Source organism: Labrus bergylta, chromosome 13 (genome assembly GCF_963930695.1).
Source record: "Labrus bergylta chromosome 13, fLabBer1.1, whole genome shotgun sequence".
Taxonomy (NCBI): Eukaryota; Metazoa; Chordata; class Actinopteri; order Labriformes; family Labridae; genus Labrus; species Labrus bergylta.
This window is the reverse complement of record NC_089207.1, coordinates 3,777,173-3,799,389: the sequence shown is the minus strand read 5'-3', so window position 1 is coordinate 3,799,389 and position 22,217 is coordinate 3,777,173. Positions and strand designations below refer to the sequence as shown.

Sequence of the window (22,217 nt, the reverse complement as noted above, 5' to 3'; positions counted from 1 at the left end):
CAAACTCTGCACATCTCATTTAAATACAGTTTTAGTTACTTTGAGCTCATTGTTTTGGTTTTATTTTTTTCCGTTTTGTTCTCCCTGTATCATCATCCTTTCCAGCCAAACTGGTGGATTTGATTTTTTATTCTTTAAAATTCTGCCAGGAACGACATAAAAGACAGACAAAGTTGAAAACTAGTCGTAGTGTTGCTCCGTTACTGCTAAAAGTTTTTAAAAAAGGAGCCAGGTGATTCTTACTTTGGGGGTCTGAAACCTGTAAAACAAACGGTGTAGATAAGCAGACAACATGTTTGTCAAAGCGGTGACTCACCAGCTTCTTTCCGCAGTCCTCCTCTGGGTCAGAGTTCAGAGGATCGTCAGCACTGGAGTAGCCGTCGTGCTCCTCTGAGGCGTCCAGAGACAGGGAGGTTTTGTTCCAGCCTGATGGGGAAGAGGGAGACACACACAGGAGTATATTAACAAAATCATTTTGGCTTAAGCTGCTGTCCAACGTGCGTGACTTGCAGTGAGAGAGCGAGAGAGAGAGAGAGAGAAAGAGTGTGAAAGAGTGAAACCACAAAAAAGCTCTTTTGAACAAAGAGGGGAAAAAAATCAGCTATTCCCAAGAAGCCCAGCATGTCAAAACTATTTAATATCATAAAGACTACAGAGACCAGCATGCATCTCCATGTTCTAACTACCCCTGATTTAATTTTAAAGGAAAAAGTGGCAGGCAGATGCTCTCCTCATCAGTGTGTAGTTCTATCATTTCACTAGGCCTGTGAGGAACAGGGAGACGTGAGGTGGTGGCAAAGCAACAGCTGATAAAGGCCGACGTGTTTATAGAGGGTAAATAGGGCCGAACACACAGCCAGCGCGAGCCCTTCTGTGTGTTGGTGTACCTCTCCACTTTGTCTGTAAGAGACTAGAGGTGCTGAACCACCTGGCCCTGCTCAGGGGGAGCGGGGGAGGACCTGGATCTGAAGGAAAGGCGATAAAAAAAAAAACCACACAGCTAGTCACTCTCCCTGCAGCAGCTACAGCCAATAAAAACTCTTGTTGTTATCAGAGACTGAGGCTGTGCTCGAGGACAAAAAAAACGGACCAAGCAGGGAGAGTATGCAGGTATTTGATGAGCACATGAGAGTATACCTTTGAAGCCGAATGGGGTGGGGTCGCTCTGCCGTTTCGTCTTGTGATCGGGACTTGTGGGGGATCCTAGTGGAAAAGGAAAACAAGGATATACAGTGAGGCAGGTAAATACATTCAAAGGACAAAAAGTGAAACAGTGAGCAGATTTTTCCACTCGAGACTGAACTGACACACACGCACAAACAGCTGGATCAGAACGGTTATGGAAAGACATCCAACACAAAGGGGGAAAAACATATTCTAATAAGGGAGTTTAAACTAAAAGCTGCTTTTTTTTGGGGGGGATTGAAGACGCTACCGTAAAATACTTTTTTTGATAAGTCACAGCAGGAAAAGCAAAAAAGGTTCAAATCTGACACAGAACCGTGGCAGCATTTTTGCAGTCTTCATTACAGGGTCCTGTTTTCCCCTCAATGCTGACTCATCGCCACACTCTCATGGCCTATCAGGAACTCTTTTTTCTAATGCTTTTCCTGCGATGGAGAGTCAAAGCTAGGGGGGGGGGAGCTGGATTGAATTAAAGCCGGGGTCTAAGAGCTGTGAGATACCTGCTGAAAAGAGGATCGTCATGGGTAACGTAAAGCTTTTATCATCGGTAGCTGTGGGCTCTGTGGAGGGAAGCATGGAAGGTTTGACCTATTGACCAAAAGGCTCCATAATTATCATATACATATCTATTATTTTGGTTTTTTAGAAGACAACAGATCTTTCAAAATTTGGGGAATATGCCCACAAGCCTTCATTTACATTTAGGTAGATACAAAGGGCAGTTATCTTAGTTTAGCTTAGCATGAGAATCAAAAGTAAAAAAGATAATCCATAATTTAAGCTCACTGGCTAATAGGTTTAATATATCTTATTTCTTTAATCCGTACAAAGTGTAACAAACATCAAATTGTGGGTTTGGATGAGATATCAGTGACTGCTCATCTAACTCTCAGAAGGAAAAAAACAAGTATACTTTAAATAATGTCTCTACTGTAAGTGACTCTTTGACTTTTTGGAAGTTCACTTTTTCTTTGCAGGAGATGACGTGATGTGTTGACAACAATATATGAAACTGACAATAGCCCGCTGTTACCTTTCTGAGCTTTGAGGTTACTGAAGCCCTGTAAAGTAAAGCGCTTTTTAGCCACAGCAGCTCTGTCTGAGGTAGGGCTTGTCACAGCCTCGTCTGACACCGAGGGAAAGCAAGAAGAAGGGACAAACAAGAAGAAGGAAGGGAGGAATAAAGTTAAGTAACAAGAGGGGGAAGAGAGGAAGTGACATGATTCAGTGGAAAAAAACTGAAGTTAAGACATGGCTAACAATTAGAGGTTATTTAATACAAATTAAATGTCTCTCCATCTCTCTCCTCACCTTTTCCTGCGGGCTTTGGTGAAGAAGAGGAGTTAGCATCAGGGCTGCAGGGCTCAGCTTTCTTATCGTCTCCCTTTTTAAAGCTCTTCTGACCAGTCTTAAAGGGACTGGAGATGGACAAAAGTCAGACATTAGAAGACTCAAACCGTGTTTAAAATAATTAATTACAATACTCAGAAACACATGTTGTCAATAGAATTGTCAATATGAAGAAACCAGGAAGGGGTAAACAGTCTTACCTGAGACTTACTGTTCCACTGGGCACAGGGGGGAATTGGAAAACCTGGTCTGGCGCCCTCTGCTGGCTGGCTTTTGTAGCGCAGAGAGGGAGAACATACACTTTAACAGGAGTTTTTTTTTTTTTTTTTTCTGGTGAAACATGAACATACTAGAAAGAGAAATAGGTTTGAGAGTCTCTGTACCTCTGCATGCTTCCAACTGGGTTGTCAGAACTTTCCTGATCTCATTCACCCAGGTGGTTTTGACCTCAGCCGATGGCGCCTAAAAGAGAACAGTTAAACAGATGGTAAAAGGGTGTTTGTAAACTGAATCATCCACTGCCACCAAGATGTAGATTTTTTGCAAATACATGAAATCCGACTTAACAGACCTGTTATTCTGTATGTATCGTAAAAAAAAATGAAAAGATGACCTCCAGTAATAATATCTCAAATGAACGACGTCGTGCTTTGGAAAGTTATTCAAATGTTTTTTTTTGTTGTTTTCCAAAGGATATGTTTATTTCTCAAATACCCACAGGAATGTGTTCATGAGGGATGTTGGATTCCAAAACATCTGCATCAATTAGCTCAAGTTTGAGGTTTATACGACATATTTCCTTAAAATGGGAATGTGAAAGTTATACAACAGGCTTTAGGTACAGAATGTGTCATCTCATTTAGTTAGGTGTGTTAGAGCAATAAGAATATATGTAAGAATATATTAATACTATGTATTAATGTACTATGTAGTAGCCGTACTTTGCAATGATAGAATTAGGCTACATTTATACTTTCCAAGTAATTCATTTTATAAACTTTGAGAAAATGAACTTCACAAGATTGACATAGTCTTCATTTTAATCCAGAAATGTTGTCATGTATTCTAAAACTGACTTTCAGTAAGTGATTTAACTTTAAAGATGAATTATTTGCTCCTTATTCAAATCATTGGCAGGAAGCTCTGAACAAACCACAGAGTTTATTAAACAGTGTTTCAAAACACACAGTAAGCCTTATCAAAGAAGATTTCAATTTAAATATTTACATTACTCATATTCTTGTGTCAAACAATTCACAAATATTCTGGGGAGCCCCAAGCTATGGTTCGCGGACCCCACTTTGAGAATCACTGTGTTAGAGGTTCTAAAACCTGCTGCATTAAAAAGGCAGTACGCCTGCATAACACAACAAACAAAAGGGTTTTTAAAAACACCACTGTTTCTTTAATAAGTGTTGCCGTGTTCTGAAGGGACTGAAATCAGACAGAATTGCAAACTCATGACACTCAGTTAGCATTTTCTTGGTGGAGTTGGCTTGACCCAGACATGGGCACAGTGCTTTTCAACAAACATTACTAAAACAACTGTGACTTTTCTTTTTAAATTAATAATTTAGATTCATATTATTAAGGCAGTAACGATCATTTCCAAATTTAAGTGTGTATCTTCTTGAGGTTTCTGTCTGTTAGAAAGATCGTTCTTCTCTTGGCCACTGTTGCTTCCTCATGGTGGGAATCTTTGGATCTTATCTTAGTATATTATAATTCAGAGAGTACCATCAGTTTAAATCTGCTTTCCATGAAAAGTAATAATAATAATACAGAGGTTTCATATAGCGCTTTTCTGAAAACTCAAAGACGCTTTGACAAAAACATAAAACAATAAAACAAAACAAAAACAATGAGGACATTACAACAAAGAAGTAATGTGTGTGTGTGTAGAAAAGATAGTGTTTTGACTGGAACTCTGAATACAACAAAAGGAAACATGCTTTGACTGCAGGGAGGACACCCATTCGTCTGATGAAATCATGCTTCATGACATTTGTTGACAGTTGGAAAACAAACTATTATTGTTTTAAGTAATAACATACCTGAACTATATACACCTCTTCTCTGGAGTTGCACCAGATTTCAAACTTCTTGTGGTCTCCCTTTGCATTCTCAGTAATGCCGACGGCACTCATCTGTTCAAATGGAAAGCAGGGTACGGATGTTAAAGCGGTGTGAGAGAGACAAATGCAGAGAAATCGTCGACATTGCCGCATCAGAGGTGCTCACACTCAGAGACTGCTTGAAGCTGTATGATGGAGCTTTCTCGTAGCCCTCGCCGTTCTCCTCCCTCCTCTTGCAGAAGATCAGGGCCTTCTCGTGGAGGAAGATGTGCCTCTGCATGGGTTTGAAACGGGCCAGATCCTTCACCTTGGCGTGACCTTTCTTGTGCTCCGTCCACACGCTAAATGACCCCTGCATTAGCAGCTTACCCAGCTCACTCATGTTCCCCTGAGGAGAGAGAGAGCAGAGCTGACCGATCACATACTTCACATAATCAAATAAACTTTATGGAGGCTATAAATTGATGTTTTTTATTACCCAATAACTGTTACATTTAATGTTTCTGTTATTTGTCTGGTCTTTTGTTAATCCAGATTTCCTGGATCTAAATAATGTCACCACATACATATTTATGGAAACAGCTGCTCTAAATGAAAATGTTAATTCTCATAAATATAAAGAGTCTGTCTCGAGTAAAGCTTGAGTCTGTCTTTCATTTTTACCTCATTAGCCTATAAACAATATCATTTCTGCAATTCCCTGATTCCAGTTAAATGTCTCACCTCGTATCCTGTGATGGCGATGAGATGCATTGAGTCATTAACAGCCTTAAGGATGCCTAAGATGGAGGTGAGCGCCTCCTGCAGGTCATCAGCCCCCTCACAGCTCTTACTGTACTTCAGCATTTCCTGTCGACAGAAACTCAGTTAATCAGCTCAGAGCAATTGCTAAGTGATGCTAAGGGTGAGATGCTCACATACTGTCTCTGATAATCTCTTACTGCTGTGTCTCAAAGGTCAAAGGTATCTTTCATGTCCCCACAGGGTGACGGGTTTGTCGCTGGAGATATACATAGGACTACAACATGAATAGAAAATCCCCAAACAATGACTACATAAATGGACAAGGAAAAGAGGACTCAAACTCGAGTGTAACAAATTCATCACCTCCAGTTTGATAAGCCACAGAAAAGACAAAAAAGTGAAAATCTGGAGGCACATCATGTTCTAGCTACTCGCTAGATAGTGAGTCAGAGCTACTGTTAGCAACAAGCTACTCGCTAGATAGTGAGTCAGAGCTACTGTTAGCAAGAAGCTACTCAATAAATAGTGAGTCAGAACTACTGTTAGCAACAAGCTACTAACGAGATAGTGAGTCAGAGCTACTGTTAGCAACAAGCTACTAACTAGATAGTGAGTCAGAACTACTGTTAGCAACAAGCTACTCAATAGATAGCGAGTCAGAGCTACTGTTAGTATCAAGCTACTCAATAGATAGTGAGTCACCACTGTTAGCAACAAGCTACTCAATAGATAGTGAGTCACCACTGTTAGCAACAAGCTACTCAATAGATAGTGAGTCAGAGCTACTGTTAGCAACAAGCTACTCAATAGATAGTGAGTCACCACTGTTAGCAACAAGCTACTCAATAGATAGTGAGTCACTACTGTTAGCAACAAGCTACTCAATAGATAGTGAGTCAGAGCTACTGTTAGCAACAAGCTATTCAATAGATAGTGAGTCAGAGCTACTGTTAGCAACAAGCTACTCAATAGATAGTGAGTCAGAGCTACTGTTAACAACAAGCTACTCAATAGATAGTGAGTCAGGGCTACTGTTAGCAACAAGCTACTCAATAAATAGTGAGTCAGAGCTACTATTAGCAACAAGCTACTAACTAGATAGTGAGTCAGAACTATTGTTAGCAACAAGCTACTAACGAGATAGTGAGTCCGAACTACTGTTAGCAACAAGCTACTCAGTAGCTAGTGAGTCAGAGCTACTGTTAGCATCAAGCTACTGACTAGATAGTGAGTCAGAGCTACTGTTAGCATCAAGCTACTCAATAGCTAGTGAGTCAGAGCTACTGTTAGCAACAAGCTACTCAATAGATAGTGAGTCAGAGCTACTGTTAGCATCAAGCTACTGACTAGATAGTGAGTCAGAGCTACTGTTAGCATCAAGCTACTCAATAGCTAGTGAGTCAGAGCTACTGTTAGCAACAAGCTACTCAATAGATAGTGAGTCAGAGCTACTGTTAGCATCAAGCTACTCAATAGATAGTGAGTCAGAACTACTGTTAGCAACAAGCTACTCAATAGATAGTGAGTCAGAGCTACTGTTAGCAACAAGCTACTCGCTAGATAGTGAGTCAGAACTACTGTTAGCAACAAGCTACTCAATAGATAGTGAGTCAGAACTACTGTTAGCAACAAGCTACTCGCTAGATAGTGAGTCAGAGCTACTGTTAGCAACAAGCTACTCAATAGATAGTGAGTCAGAGTTACTGTTAGCATCAAGCTACTCAATAGATAGTGAGTCAGAGCTACTGTTAGCAACAAGCTACTGACTAGATAACATTCCTGTCTGCTACGTAGTGGCTATAAGCTAATTAGCCGACTTGTAATTTAACGTTAAAAGAGGTTTAATTCATAACTTAATTAATCCTAACGTGTTGTTACAGTGCTTAGATGCATCAATTGTTTGTTTTTTTTGTTTTTTTTTGACCAACTGTTTATTTATTTTGACAGCCTTTACAGGTGTATATCATCCAATAAATTCATTAGGTAGTAATTCATACATCCATTTCATTGTCATAATTACAATGCAAAAATAAAATATTTTTCTTATTGACAACACAACCCTGCAAACCTGGAGTTTTCATAGTTTTTTCTTTTTTTGCTCATTTAGGATAATTTCCTGGGGATCAATAAAGTACTATCCTATCCTAATTGCTCTAATGACAAGGCTTAATTTATACAATTAACAATTACTAGATTACAACAGACTTAAAGCTCCCCAAGATGAAGTCACGTCCAAGGAAAATGGCTACTGTTAGAATACAGTAAAAAGCTGAATAAGAGAAATTCTCATAAAAAAGACAATTTATCAGTCCATACATGATGTCATACCTTCAGTAGCAGCTGATATTTGGTAATCCTCTGAACAGGCTTCAGCAGATAGGAGTCTAAACCCAGTTTATGCTCCAGCTTTTTCTGACACTCCTGATTAGAAAAAAAAAAAAAAACTGGGTTAAATGAAAACAAGTAAAGAAAATCCACTTTAAAAACTTGAAGCATGCTGAGGTTGTGTTCACCTGGAAGAAGGCACAGTCTGAACACTGCCTCCAAAGGCTTTCAGAGCGAGGCTTGTTGTGGCAGTACTTCTCATAGATCTGCAGGTCTGTCATCTATAAAGAGGCAGTGAAAACAATTTTCATTAAAAAAAAAATATATATATAATTTATATGCATGTCTGTGTTGAAAATCTTGCACATCACTCACCCTCTCAATAAAACACCGTCCAACCAGCTGTGGGCAGTCTGTGTACTGCTCCAACTCCCTCAGGAAAGTTCTGAAACCATGAAAAATAATTCCATTATGAAATATGAGAGAAAATAAAGAAAAGAGTATTCATTCAAATGTTAGTTTTGGGGTGAATAACAACATTTGATTTTCCAAAACATTGATATCCTGAATGACAGGCAGATGGCGCTCTTTCACCTCTTGTGGAAGTGGTAGATTTCTGGCATGTTGCCAAACAGAACCTCCTTTTTGTTCTGCAGGGGAGCAGGCATGAGGTGAACCATCGCCTGATTATCCATCTCAGAGGCATATCCCTGCAAACACACACAAGAAAATACAGGAACTTGTGGGTAATCGTAACAAAAAAAGATAAGATAAAACCTTATTTGTGGAGTAAATAATCACCTGTAATACACAGAGCAGCTCCTCAACGTACGCTCTCTCAGTTTCCAGCAGCTCGTTCATAACGTGCCTGCAGACAAAGAGAGAATAGAGAGATCGAATAAGATGCATGCAAAAAAAGCTCTATAGATAATTCTGTTTTTACTCAGTCCATCTTCAGTGTAATTCGATAACACAGGAAGAGCTGCAGCTGATCTCTCACCTCCTGAGCACGGCCAGATTCTCCTCCTCCTCTGACAGAGACGCATGTCTGCTGTTACCGTCTCCGTTCTGCAGAGGGCCGCTTCCCTGGAGAAGAAAAACAACAAAAAAACATCACATCAGTGTGATAAGCGACCGAAAGCACTGGTCACATACTGTATAAGGAAGTCCAAACAAACAAGAGTCATGACAGTTCTTTGCTCACTTTCTCACAGTTGTTCCCGGAGTCTATCTCTGAGTCGTTTTTCTCCAGCTGAGCTCTGTGTGCTGAGGAAACGGATGAGGAAAAAAAGTCAGAATTAATACAGAGTAACGCTTTGATTCCCCAGCATGCGTGTTTGCCATGTTTTTCCTGCGCTGTGCACCCCATTTACATTTACAAGTGCTTAGCTTTAAGATCTATTTTTTATTTTAAATGCTCAACAATCTCACAGAAGAAAATGGAAAGAATCACACTTTTTGGGGTTAAGCCCTTAATAATTTGTTTTTTGTTTTTTGTCAGAGGTATAAATTTTTGAAATTTTGCTTACTGTATTGTTGATTGAAATTCAGAAATCTGTGTTTTTCTCAGAGAGATTAATAGAAGGAATCACTGTCCTAATAAATGCTTCACGTTCTCTTTATATATCAGCCATGATCCTAAAGTAATATATGAGTGAATTGCTCATGAGTATAAAGACGTTTCTTAATTTTTTTAAGTTACTAAACTCCTATACTTCAGTTATTAACCAAGGGATATAAGGCTGTGTAAAGAAGAGTATAAGAGTATATCAAAAACATGTAAATGTTGTGAGTAGCTTTAGGGTTGTACATATGAAGAGTATAAAATCTTCTAGAGATGTTTTGAAATATTCTGCATTGGATGAAAAGTTCCAGGTGTGGTGTTGTATGCAGACTAACCGGGCGAGCTGAGAGGAGATTTGATGAAGGCTTCGGGTCTGGGGGCTACAGGCTGCACCGGTCTGGTCTGTTTGGCTGCGAGCTTCTTCAGGCTGATCCTTCTCTTGTCAAACATCTCCTGCATGGACGCCTGCTTCTGGAACACCTTCTCCACTTGGTCCTGATAAGATAAGATAAGATCATCCTTTATTTATCCCACAACGGGGAAGTTTACATTGTAACAGCAGCAAAGAGCAAAGATTGCAAACAAAAAGTGAACACAGTACAATACAATTAAAATAAAATAAAACACAAATTAAAAATGTAGAAAAAAATAGATAGATACACAGAAGGTTATCAGAGGAGGGTCAATACCAAAAGTTTTCTCTATGTTATGTAATATTTGTTAGCCAAAGCATCAGCGACCATATTTGTAGTTTCTATACTTAACATGGTATGCCTTTGGTATCAATTGTGTGGTGAATATTTGGCTTTTCAACTTGTTTGGGATACATATTCAACATATTATTTGGGGGAAAACATGCCAAAAATGTGTATAAACCTAGTTGCAAAAGGTGTAAAAAAAAATAATCTTTAATAGTCTGTTCACAATCCACCTGTCAGAGAGATGTCTTAAAATGCAACATGTATATTTTTCAGTCGTCTCACCCTTAACTGCTGATTGATCACAGCTTCATATTCGTCCCAGATGGTGCTGAGTTCCGTCAGTTGGTTCTGTTCTGCCTTCTCCAGGTAGCGCTCCAGCTCCTGCAGGGCTAACTCCGCCCCCTCGTGCGATTGACACTTGTCCACAGGCTGGGATGCCAGCAGGTAAATGCCATCATCCACCCATTTAGAAGCCTGAGGAAGACAGCAGAGGAGGAAAAAAAAACAGTAAAAAAAAAACATCTCTTAACATGGTAACAAAGAGAAGGAGTGTGTAGCTGTACTTGTCTTCTCACCCTTTCCAGACGATGGTGGAGCTCCATGGCTTTGAGGAGGTGGTCCTTCTTGGCCCGCAGGGAGCTGCTCACCGTCTCATTGATCGCTCTGAGCTCGCTGCATTTGGGCTGGATGGAGTCCTCAGCGTAGTGGGAGTTCTTAATCAGTTCTTCACCCTCACTAGCCAAAGACAAGGCTCTGTCCAGCACCTCCTGTGGGACAAGGCGGAGAGACAGTCATTACCTCCAATAGTTCCTGCACATGAAAATTGCATGAACTGTCCTATTGCAACTAATATGTATGTAAATATGAACTTGTGGACCCTGAGTGAGCCTGCAAAAGTTTCCATTAGGTGTCACTAAAAAGCCAAAAGTCATCTAGTCATGTGAAAAAATCTAAGCTTTTAATAATGTGATAGGACCCTCTACTTACACACACTCTCTCCTCATAAGTGTTGAGTTCACTGAAGATGTGGTCAGCGTGAGCCGGGCTGATTCCCACCTCAGAAAAGGTTACGAGTTTCTCAGACACCTGATCCAGCAGAGCCCTCACCTGCAGCAGCAGAAATATACCACAGTTAAGTTTCTGAACTCTTAAAAGTGGAAACATGAGGACTTCAGGCTTCAGGCTCACCTCTCTGTAGCTGTGCTCAAAGTGACGCAGCTGGAGACACTGCTCCAGTTTGGTCTGATGTCTCACCCAGAACTCGTCGAAAGCTCGCTCCGTCTCGTCCAGCTGAGACAGCAGCCTGACAGAGGATTGACAAGAGAGAGAGAGAGAGAGAGAGAGAGAGAGAGAGAGAGAGAGAGAGAGAGAGAGAGAGAGAGAGAGAGAGAAACAAAACGGGCAGTTGAGGAGACCAGAAGCAGTTGGAAAATAATAGAAAATTCATGGATCCTGAGCAGAGTATTTGGATATTTTTACACTGATTACATCTGTGCGTGTTATGTAAAGCTAATGCTTGTTGACGTGCAAATCACAGCCCACAGTGTTGCTTAAAATATCACACTGACTGGCCTCAAAGCAAACTAGCTATTAAACTATTATTTCAATTATGATGATAGCAGAGAAGAGACAGGCCTGAAGAAAAAAACATACAACATCATGACTCAGGAGTCTACTGGTTTCTATCTGTTACTCATTAGAGTGAATTGGTACACTTTGAAATGCTTTTTTTCTTTAGATGGCAGAATTACTTCTTCAGTCAAGCTGGAAAAAATCTACAGTGTGAATACTAAGTTTGTCAATGTTACATATGATGTAGAAGTAGTCAAGATCTATAAATCAATAATATCAAAAATGATGATGATAAGTACCCATCACACTTATCATGTCAAAAAGAAACAGTACCTGCAGAGGAGCTTTATTAACTGTTAATAAGTGCATAATAAAGTATGTATACATTTTTATAAGGCATTAATATGAACCTAATAAAGTCTTAAGCATCTTATTAATTTTTATGACAGTGTATAAAGTGTTAATAAGTTTCTAATAAGAACCTATAAGTGTCTTATAAGACATAACAAATGAGTTAATTATGCCTATATTAACACTTATGCAGTCTTATTTATGTTAATAAGAATCTAATAAGGTCTTATAAGTGACTTATTACCTGTTATTAATGCTTATTACAAGCACCTTAATATAAAGTGTTACCAAAGAAACTCATGGAATTGTATTTTATTCCCCTGAAAAATAATTTAAAAAGCAAAGATCTTTAATTTTAATTTATATGATGTGGAAAAAAAGAAACCAGAAATGAACACTTAGACGATCTCAAAGGTTTGTGGATTTGCTTGCTAAATTGTTTCAATGATGATAAAATAATTTACTGAAATATTACATAATGACAGGCATGCTTTAGAGTCAGTTTATGAGTAATAAGACACTAGATGTGACACCTTTTTATTTCAGTGTTACACAAATATTGTGTCACTGTAACATCACACTGTAAACATAATCATCTTCAGTTGATGATGTTTATGAATAAAGAATCATTTAAGTCTCTTCAGGGGAAAAAACCCCTGAGGTGTCATACATCTAGAACATTTATTAACATGTTTTTTCATTGAAAGTATTTCTCTTTTCTCAAGACAGTTGGACACAGTCTAGTTTTTTTTGTTGCTCTATCAGCTCCAGCTGTTGTACCTTTGCACTGTGGCCAGGTTCTCCAGCTCATCCTGGTTCATGTTGTGGTCTGGGTCTCTGACTACAGGCTCATTGATGCTCTCCAGCAGCCTGCTGCCCTGACCCTGGGCTACCAGCAGATCCTCCTACACACAGATTCAGTTATTTTTTTTCCCACACACACCATATACTGTAAACATATATATAATGTATCTAATGTAAATGGTGTTACCTTCATTCTATTTTTCTTGCTTGTGTGCGTGCTCAGAAGGAGGGTCGTGGCCTGGATTTCATTGGGGAGTTCGGTTTCAGCCAGTTCAGTCCCAAACAGCTGCAGAGTCTGTGCTGTTTTCTTCACCATTAATGCAAAACCCTCAATTGCCTGATGTGCAGGGGACACAACAGAAAACATCAAAACAGGTATGGATACCATTTGATTTGAACTAATATCACACTTCATAATGAAGTTTAAAGTTCTAGTATCATGACAACCCTAATGCAGTGTACATACTGTGCGGTGAGAGATCCACTTGTCATGACAGTACTCCTGCGTTCCCCCGAGTTCGTGGGTCAGTTGTGTGCGGTCGATGTAAGAGTGCAGCTCAGTGACTGAGCTCAGCATGATCACCTGAAACATTTACACCCAAAACATTTACACCCTTATCTCCTCACATGAACACACACTGTGAATATGAGACATTTTGACCTCCCATTGGACGGGACATTGATCGGCTTTAAGGACAAGAAACCTCAGTGGGAGTGAGCTCAGTAGTAGAACAGCTGTACTTTTGTTCACCATGCAGAATATTTGCAAGAAAACATATTTATATTTTCATTTCATTGTACAGTGTTCCCCTTTGTTATTTTTTTTGTATTATATATTTGCTTTAATACAGTGTATAGCTTCTGTACAGTTTATTTTAATTTACTTTATTTTTATTATTTTATTTGTACTTTTCTACTCTTTCTTTTTCTTATAAAGCTTTTCTATTTTATATATAATTTAAACTTGTTTATAGAAGCTGACTCAGGGAGAAACGCACAAAAATTCCAATGCATTCTATTTGTATGATTTATCGATGATTCGTTACTTTTTATTCGACAATGTTTTCTTTTTTTTCTCTCCAGCCACTTTGAGGAGAGTCATTTAACTTTTGTATGTTTTAACTATGGCCTGAATAAAACACCATTTAGTTTCTGAAGACATGATGGTGGTCGCCATATTGGAAAATGCTATCTCACCCTAACTTTTGCACGATCTAGTAACAGGCAAAGAGGTGGAGCTGATGCAGGACTTACTGTGAGCCCCCTGGCAAACAGCTACAATACAGCCATCTCAACCATGACAATAATGATGCTAATTTATGCATATTATATATATTTTTAAAGCATCATACCCATTACAGTTTTACGGATAAAGAAATGAGCTAATAAGACCAGAAACATTTTTGTAACTGGTTGTAAAGATGTTCATGTCTGCTGTTAAATTGAGACTCTCTTGGCTTTTACAGCAAACCTCAAGTGGTCACTTTAGGAACTTCAGTTTTTTTTCACTTTCACATTAGCTTCATTTTTAGATTTGTATATACAAGGAGTTTTTGCCCACTTAAGAGTCAAAACTCTTTGTTAATATATCAGCTCAAAAGAAGCTACAGACCGTGTTCTTGTTCTTGGAGGGACATTATTCGGATGTTCAATTTTTGTTGTTTCAAAGAAGGAAGAAATAGTTTTTCCCTCAATAACAAATCAGTTAATATTGAACCATTACTGAGGCAACAGCTATCACCTACAACATTTGAGTGTCTATAAAAATCCAAATCAGATAAGTAGCATTTTAAGCATGACGAGCAGCTTCTTTTCTTCCATCAGTTTGACCACAAACAACAAGAGTGAGGTAAGCTTGATTTTACCCACCGGCACCTTCATCTTGAACTCATCCTTGTTGAACTTGAAGAGGATGTCAGAGAGCGTGCGCTGCAGGAGGGTGGTGGGCCTCAGGACCAGAACCAGCTGGAGGTTCCCTGGGAATGAGCCCTGAAATGAAAAAGAGGAAAGAACGAGTCTTACAACAATCCTACCTCCAACCCTGAGCCAATTATACATCCCATCTTTGTGCCTGCACCTCCTACACAGGATTCCCTTCCTTTGTCTGTCCCTCTGTGCCCCTCGTGAAAAACTCTCGCTCAAACACATTCGAGCTTGTTGTACGTGAAGTGTGTTGAGCTCAAGATAAAACTGGAGAGATGTGGGGGGATGTGGAGCTGTGGCAGGGACATTAATCTTTACATCCTGGGATGCCTCAACATGAATAATGAGAAAGAAGGAGACACTGCCAACTCAAACATTTGTGCAGGTGAATAAATTCAGCATTTTTTTTTTTTTTTTTTTTTTCAAACAAGCATGTTTTGGCACTTGATGTCCAACACTAAGCAAAAACATGTTTCACTGGAAGAGTTAAAAACATCCATATCAAGTCTAAAAATCTTAATTTAGCTCTACAGCTCCCACAGTCACATCAGCCAACAGACCCAATAAAAGTCCTGATTGACTCTGGCTGACAGGAGAAGTACTGCTGGGAAAGCATTTGGATGATGGTTGTGTTTGGACACTGATCTTTTCCTCTTCAGGCAATGCATCTTTAATTAGCTAATGACCAAAACGGCTGCTCCGCCTGATTGGCCGCACCTCCCGAGTGAGATGGGGGTCTGCTGGTCTAAGCAGAAATGACGATGAATACACCATTAATGCAAAAAAACTCCTGGGAAAAGAGCTGTTAATGGAATTAATAAATCAATTCAGCGTTTGTCCTCGTTGACCGGATAAACCGGGAGGAGCAATGTGAACAAGGTCGCCCACTATCTGCAGGAATGAAAACTGTTGTGGTACAAACAGATCATTTTAATACATGCTAAAGAGCTGTTATACATACAGCATCTATGTTTATTGGTGTCACACATGCTTCAACCCAGTCAGAAACCGCCTTCATTAAGAAAAATCTGGCAAGGGGTTGAAATATTTTCCTCGTTGGTTATCAATCCCTTTATTAAAAAAAAAATCACAGTAAAATGTTATCCAACATTTATGTCCAGTGCAGCCAAAGCCTGATATATCTTTTTTTCTTCTTCTCTACTCATCGACATTTTAAAAGACATTAATAACTGATTTATTTGAATCCATTCCACACATATCACTGCTATAGAATCTCAATGAATGATTATAAAGCATGATTAGAATTTATTGTTGGATGAGATTTTTTATTTCACCAAAGCAGCTCCGTTTTAAAACGTGAAATAAAAACAAAACAAGATTCAGAGAAACATCCTGTACTTTGGCATGACAATGCAACAGCATAAGACAAAACTGGGCTCTGTTCTTTATTTTAGGATTGACAACGGCGAGTTTTAATCTCGGTGTATGTAATGTGGGAGCTTGGACAGTAACTTCAGCTCGATGGTTCAAAATCTTAATTCACGTATCAGAAAAACGATTGAAGTCAGAGAATTATTGTTTTGCCAGTTTTTAAAAGTTGTGTTATTGTAGGATGTCTCGAAGACGAGGTTAGCTAGACCAGTGGTTCTCAAAGTGAGGGTCTGGACTCCCTGGGGGGTCGGGAGATACTGTAAGAGGGGGGTTGTAAGATTCCTTTGCAAAAACATGTAAAAATGTAACATGGTTTAAAATGGCATATTTTATCCATTATGGTGAAAATTTACACAAAAAACTAGTTTCTTACAATAAATTACAAAAATAATATGATGGTGTTTGGGCTATTGTGCGCTGTTCTAATGCCAGTGTTTGGATAGGCCTAATAGTGTGCGTGGCTGAGTCTCCACGGACAATGGGGGTCTCCAGTCTCTAGCACCGTAATATGGGGGTCACGGGCTGAAAAGTTTGGGAACCCCAGAGCTAGACAACTATCAATGAGCAGATTTTAAGTACAGCAAATTTACTGAGGAAGATTGTACCAGACTGATTAACTCGATTATATAAGTGATTTTTCTCAAGAACTAAAGTACCAAAGCACAGATTTAGGATTTTTCTTTCCCAGCATTTTCTGAAGATGAAACTGTAAATATATGAACAAAAATGTTCATGTTTGCACGGATGAATCAGCCTAGAGGCTACTACCACAGACAGGGTAGAGAATACAGAAGGTATAAAGAAGGAAACTGTTGTTTTTTTTGTATTTTTAATGGCTTAGATGTGGGATGTATACCCAGAGTTAACCTTTAAATGTAGCCTCTAACCATTCAACCATGCAGCCTGGATCTGTGGTCTCTGGCAGTCATGGTCATGGGCGACTTGTTCTTTGTTCTTTGTCATTGGTAGACTGAGAGATAAACACACACACACACACACACAATCACACACAAGCACACACGGAGCCTGAAAGAAGAAGCAGATAAAATGACAAAGAGGAGGGTATGCTTCAGGGACTGTCAGTAACTCTGTCCACTTAATTAGCAGCAGTCTATAAACACACTTTCTGTCATCCCATCAAACTCAGCTGTGAACAACAATGGGGAAGCTTTCACCTGAAACACACTGACCCACATTCACACATGGCTCATGTATGCACAAGTGTGTGTGCGCATACACATGCACACACACAAAAAAGACAAAGGGAGCAATTTGACAGCGTAAACATTCAATATCCTCGCTTATTATCTCCATCAAAACACAGATCCACATCCTTGTGCGTGTAACACTATCTCGCTGAGTGAATAAGTCACATCACAGCGTTGCTCATGTGATCCAGTGGGTTCTACAAACATACAGCTTTAAAGCATGGCAGCTTTCATCATCATCCATTTAGCAGCCCGGCTGAATCGCTTCAAACATTATTGCCTGGATGACTGACTGCCTCCTGTTACAGGCCTGTTCCCCCCCCCCCCCCGTAAACGTCCCCCCTTGTAGGTTTTAATAAAGCTTGATTTAATTTGAAATGAGTGATGAGGTCTCCTGCGTGTCTCCTGGGACCATCGGTGCTGATATTTATCCCTCTATTCTCTCTTCTGACATTTCATCGTTTTGTTTTTCGCCCCGCTCTACAAAACATTTCATGCGGCTTGAAATCAAATTTTGTCTTAAAAAAAAAACACACAGGTAGCTGATTCTTTATCTTCCTGGTTGACAACAATAAAAAAACATGTCTGTGCAACCGTTTATGGAAGTAAAAACAAATGAACGCAACAAATGAGAGATAGTAAAGAGATTGTAACTCTGTTGAAAGAGATGCTATTAAACTGTCCACTTCTTTGCTCAAAATAGCTACAATATGAGACGTAATCTTAAGGAGGTGATTCTCTCCAGCACACACTTGATTCATCAGATCCCTGCAGGAAACATGAAACACAGAGATGAACGGATCCCAGTGGGAAAAGGTTGGAAAAACTTAAATAAGGGATAAAAAGCAGAAGCATTAATTTGTCTCCTGCTCTAAGAGTGCCTGCAGTTCCTTTTTACAAGCTACTTATGTAACAATGAAGTCAATGACATAAGATATAGAACAAAAAAAAGATTAAGACATAAATAAAAACATGCAAAAAAACCAGGGTGGACAGTTTATGTTACTTTTTGTTTTCTGTAAGAGCATGGAGGCTCAAACTGTGCAGGCCTGCAGGCTGCAACTCCTGAACGACACAGCATTAGTTATTTAATAATAAAGCACTTTCTCTGTGTTTGTGTTGTTCTGGTTTTCTATGATGGATAAGCAGGAACATATTTTACAATAATAGATGATATGCTGCTGAAATGATATGTGACACATTTAATGGAATGGTTATAACAAAGGAGAATCTAATCCCCTGCCTGTCTTTTGGCACGAGGCTCTGTTTATTTTCCTCTGTAGTCATGGAAACACATGGCAGGCTGTGATGGTGATGGGAGAGAGTTCAAAAGATAAGGCTTATATCATCGAACCCCCCCCCACACACACACACACACACACACACACATACACTTCCCATCACTCCCCACCTGGATTGTTCTGATATTAGCTTTGGAGAGACACACAAACCTCCTCTCCTTATGTGTGAGGGTGCAACCTTTCAAATGTGGGTCCTTCTATAGAAACAGTTGAGGAAAATATAGCCACTTCTCTCCCACAAAGACAGAAACAGCAAGTGCATGTTGCATAAACAAAGAAGAACTTACGGCGATACGAAGCAGGGTCCCCTTGACAGCTGCCCATCGGTCTTGCCTGCGGTCTATAACCAGGATGAAACCCACGCCTGTCGAAGACAAACTGGAACACAAAGAGAGGCAACATATTAAAGACAAACTACACAGTGCTCTGGTTATATAATCAGATTTTAAACAATCACACACTGCAGTAAAGTCTGACTGAGCTTATGTAGGGATGGAGAGTCCTCAGAAAACACAAAAGCTTGAAAATGAACAACACTAAACATACATGAAGTTTCCCCTTCTGCTTGCACAGTATCTTCCACAGCTTTTCGTTTTACTATGCTGCTCTTTATCTTCAGCTGGTGGAGTCGGTAAAAGGAGCTTCTGTAAAGCAGCTCCAGATTTTCTTTGGCCATCAGCCTCCCCCTGCACCCCCTGCACCCCCCCGCCCTCCTTCCCTTGCTGTCTCCTGTGGTGGTCCCAGGAGAGAGGCGGTCTACACACCTCCAACAATTAATCACAATGGCATGTGCAGCTCAACAGCACGGTTAGCACACATGCTGCACCTGCAGCAAAGGTGAGCACCTTGAGATATCCCAGTAATCCTTAAATACTTAATGTCATGTCCTTCAATCTGTAGCTGCACAAACAGTCTTGAAGCAGTTTAAAAAGAGCAGTCCTCATGCAGAATAAAAACAGAGCACATGGAGGATGTGGTTCAGAGGTAGATTCCAGCGTGATTGAATGGTAGGAAGCCAAATTCTTCAGACCATCACAGCATCCAGCCCGTCCCCCCTAAACTGCATCTTTAATCCAGCCAATAAAACACAAGGAGCTGCTGAGACACAAGGCCAATCACAGGCTCGCTGCAGAGTGATGAGCAGCTCTAGCAGCCAGTCGGGGGACTGTTACAGATAAGAGGGAGGGGACAGGCTCAAAGAGGGGGCCAATGTAAAGCACGAGGGTTTCATTTAATAACAAAACACAGGCTCTTTATCCATGTCTGCCTCTCTTCTTTCTCTGACTGTAACAGTTACATTCATAAGGGCTTACACTTTACTTCCTCTTTCATCTTTTTCCTATTTTATAACCCCATCATTCTCAAATCATCTGCACGGACTCTTACAGCCAGTCTGGCTATCAGAGCATAAACTGCTTTACACCTCAGTGAAGGAGGAGGAGGAGGAGGAGGAGGAGGAGGAGGAGACTGGTACAGGGGCTTTTTGCTGCCTCTAAGACTCAGCTGCTGAGTCAAGATGGTGGTTTATGGCGAGCGAGCAGCACCTGAGGCTGCAAGAAGATTGCAATGGCCTAAATGTTCTGATGTGTGTGGAAGAGGAGTAGATTTTGAAAGAGTCTCACTTAAATCTGTTTTTACATTTGCTGTTAGAATTGAAGTAAACTGACTTTTTGAAAACATTTGGATGAAGGTAATGTACAAATATCAAAATGGAATGTTAATTAAGTGCAATATGCCCATAAATAAAAATTAAAAAAACATCTTAAGAAGATAAAGATGCATTATCAAATCTGATTTTAGACTAATATAGATTCAACAACTTATAGCTACGGTCTGAAAATAAGTATTTTAAATTTATATAAATGTAAATGGATGCATGCCTGTTCCTAATCATGCAATATTCAGATGTTTTCATGTTGTACTGTGCACAGACACAGTCATATTTATTAAATGTTTCATTTAACTATTCATACAATTCATGAGCTGGTGCTTCCACTGCACATGCATGAGTGTCCTAAAAATAATTGGATTTCTCAGTCTAAGGTGTAAAGCTAAGCTGTGAGAAGGCCTAATTGAATGCAGTGATGAGGGGAATTAGCTGCATGGATGCATATGTAGACATGGAGCACACATCAACTGACACGCCATCTTCTTCTTCTGTGGTACTGAAGTGGTGGATGTAATTGGTTGAATAAAAGGGCAACGGAATATTTAATCAAACACAGACTGAAGAGCTGTGAGTGTGCTAGCATCGCGGGGTCTTAATCTCTTGAACATATAGCCGATCAAAACTAGATGCATTTCAAGCCAAAGATATATGATAAGAGAGAAAGAGATGGGGAGATTGTCTGACAAAGCACATGGTCATTTACTGCCTGTGTCTGTAGATTTAAATCCTGCAATAAAAATGTAGAATGCAGGGAATTATGTGACTGAAAGACTGAAAATAATTTCAGACTGCACATATCCAAGAAGAAGGTTTGGCTCAAAACAAATGATAATAACAGTTCATATTTAGGTGGAGAAAAAAAAGCATGCACACATATGGACTGATATATCAACACGAGAAATTATCTCAAGAAATGGCTGTTAAATAATTTGTAGATCTATACATTGGGTTTTTTTAAATATATTTTTCATTCATTTTTTGTGTTAGTCTGGTGTCACTCTTGCCTGACACCTTATTCGATCTGCCATCTTGTACTGCGATAGAGGACCGCAATGGAAATAAGCCCTCAGCCTTTTTTGTGTATTTTTAATCCTCAACAATTTGTTTTTCTTATATGGAGTCTGATATGATCAGCCTGTCATGTATGTGTTTAAATGTTGTCAAATTAATCGATCTAATTATCTATCTATGTCTGCCATCACTATGGATCTAAAGCTATGTGTTTCACACCAACTGCAGCTGGTGAAGGTCATAATACAGGGTTGTAAGGACATTTGCCCCTGGCTGTGGACCGTGTGCGCCCTGTCGGGGGGGGGGGGGGGGGGGGGGGGGGGGATGTCGGTCCCTCAGGTAGCTCGAGCCATCTGCCCGTATGATCAGAAACAGCTTGAGGGTCAACACTATCTCCCTCCTGTGGATGACCCTCCTTCAAAGACGAGATCTTTGCAAACCACGAAGGAGTGCATCATTAGGGACTCATTTTTTAAGCTACATTTGGGGAAAAAAAACATCCACACTGACCAGAATTTAAACTTCTGTATAGTTGATATATCATCGTTGAGTCATAATGAAATCCACTCCACATTTTTACACAGGTTGAAAAGTAAGCGTGATGAAACACAGCCGTGTACTGTATAAGCACATCATTTTAAAGTCTTTAAACACAGGCACATCTATGTGATCAAACGGCTGCAGGCCTTTGTGGTCTTATAAATTTAACACACATTCACTAAGTTACGTACACAGCTCTGCTCAGCTGTCTGTATGCATTATTCAGATTCAAATAGTCAGAGTCTCTGCAGTTTCTATTTTTACACCAATCCAGACATGACGCAGCAAAAGACAGACAGTCACATGGAGGTTCAGGAACAGCAACATTTTGAGGAAATATCAAAAAGATAAAGTATTAAAAATGATACATTTTTGTTGTTGTTTTTAGAGGGTATAGTTAGAGAAAGGGATGATTTTGTACCCCTCCCCCCCGTTGTTAAATCTGGTCCATTCATTCATGTGTACAAAGGCAGTCTGCAGAGGACTGATAAGGAGCTGGATT

At 39.7% G+C, this 22,217-nt stretch overlaps 1 protein-coding gene across 9 annotated transcripts in view; it reads right to left on the bottom strand.

Annotated features, from left to right (window-relative positions):
• mcf2lb (mcf.2 cell line derived transforming sequence-like b) overlaps nt 1-22,217 on the bottom strand; it is a 48,552-nt gene that overhangs the window by 2,295 nt on the left and 24,040 nt on the right. For 6 of the 9 annotated variants that reach the window (XM_065962328.1, XM_065962329.1, XM_065962333.1 and 3 more), the window contains exons 4-30: nt 18,783-18,873; nt 14,541-14,660; nt 13,138-13,254; nt 12,859-13,008; nt 12,648-12,772; nt 11,133-11,247; nt 10,932-11,051; nt 10,520-10,711; nt 10,227-10,418; nt 9,579-9,738; nt 8,884-8,945; nt 8,680-8,765; nt 8,481-8,547; nt 8,274-8,389; nt 8,055-8,124; nt 7,868-7,960; nt 7,683-7,775; nt 5,334-5,459; nt 4,777-4,998; nt 4,590-4,682; nt 2,919-2,997; nt 2,736-2,805; nt 2,497-2,603; nt 2,219-2,311; nt 1,686-1,745; nt 1,138-1,203; nt 317-426 (exon numbers count right to left, since the gene is read on the bottom strand). In XM_065962328.1, the coding sequence (XP_065818400.1) occupies nt 317-426; nt 1,138-1,203; nt 1,686-1,745; nt 2,219-2,311; nt 2,497-2,603; nt 2,736-2,805; nt 2,919-2,997; nt 4,590-4,682; nt 4,777-4,998; nt 5,334-5,459; nt 7,683-7,775; nt 7,868-7,960; nt 8,055-8,124; nt 8,274-8,389; nt 8,481-8,547; nt 8,680-8,765; nt 8,884-8,945; nt 9,579-9,738; nt 10,227-10,418; nt 10,520-10,711; nt 10,932-11,051; nt 11,133-11,247; nt 12,648-12,772; nt 12,859-13,008; nt 13,138-13,254; nt 14,541-14,660; nt 18,783-18,873 (2,995 nt within the window). The remainder of the gene's footprint in view (nt 1-316; nt 427-1,137; nt 1,204-1,685; nt 1,746-2,218; nt 2,312-2,496; nt 2,604-2,735; nt 2,806-2,918; nt 2,998-4,589; nt 4,683-4,776; nt 4,999-5,333; nt 5,460-7,682; nt 7,776-7,867; nt 7,961-8,054; nt 8,125-8,273; nt 8,390-8,480; nt 8,548-8,679; nt 8,766-8,883; nt 8,946-9,578; nt 9,739-10,226; nt 10,419-10,519; nt 10,712-10,931; nt 11,052-11,132; nt 11,248-12,647; nt 12,773-12,858; nt 13,009-13,137; nt 13,255-14,540; nt 14,661-18,782; nt 18,874-22,217) is intronic. The other 3 variants (XM_065962330.1, XM_020648380.3, XM_065962332.1) reach the window with 2 other exon arrangements.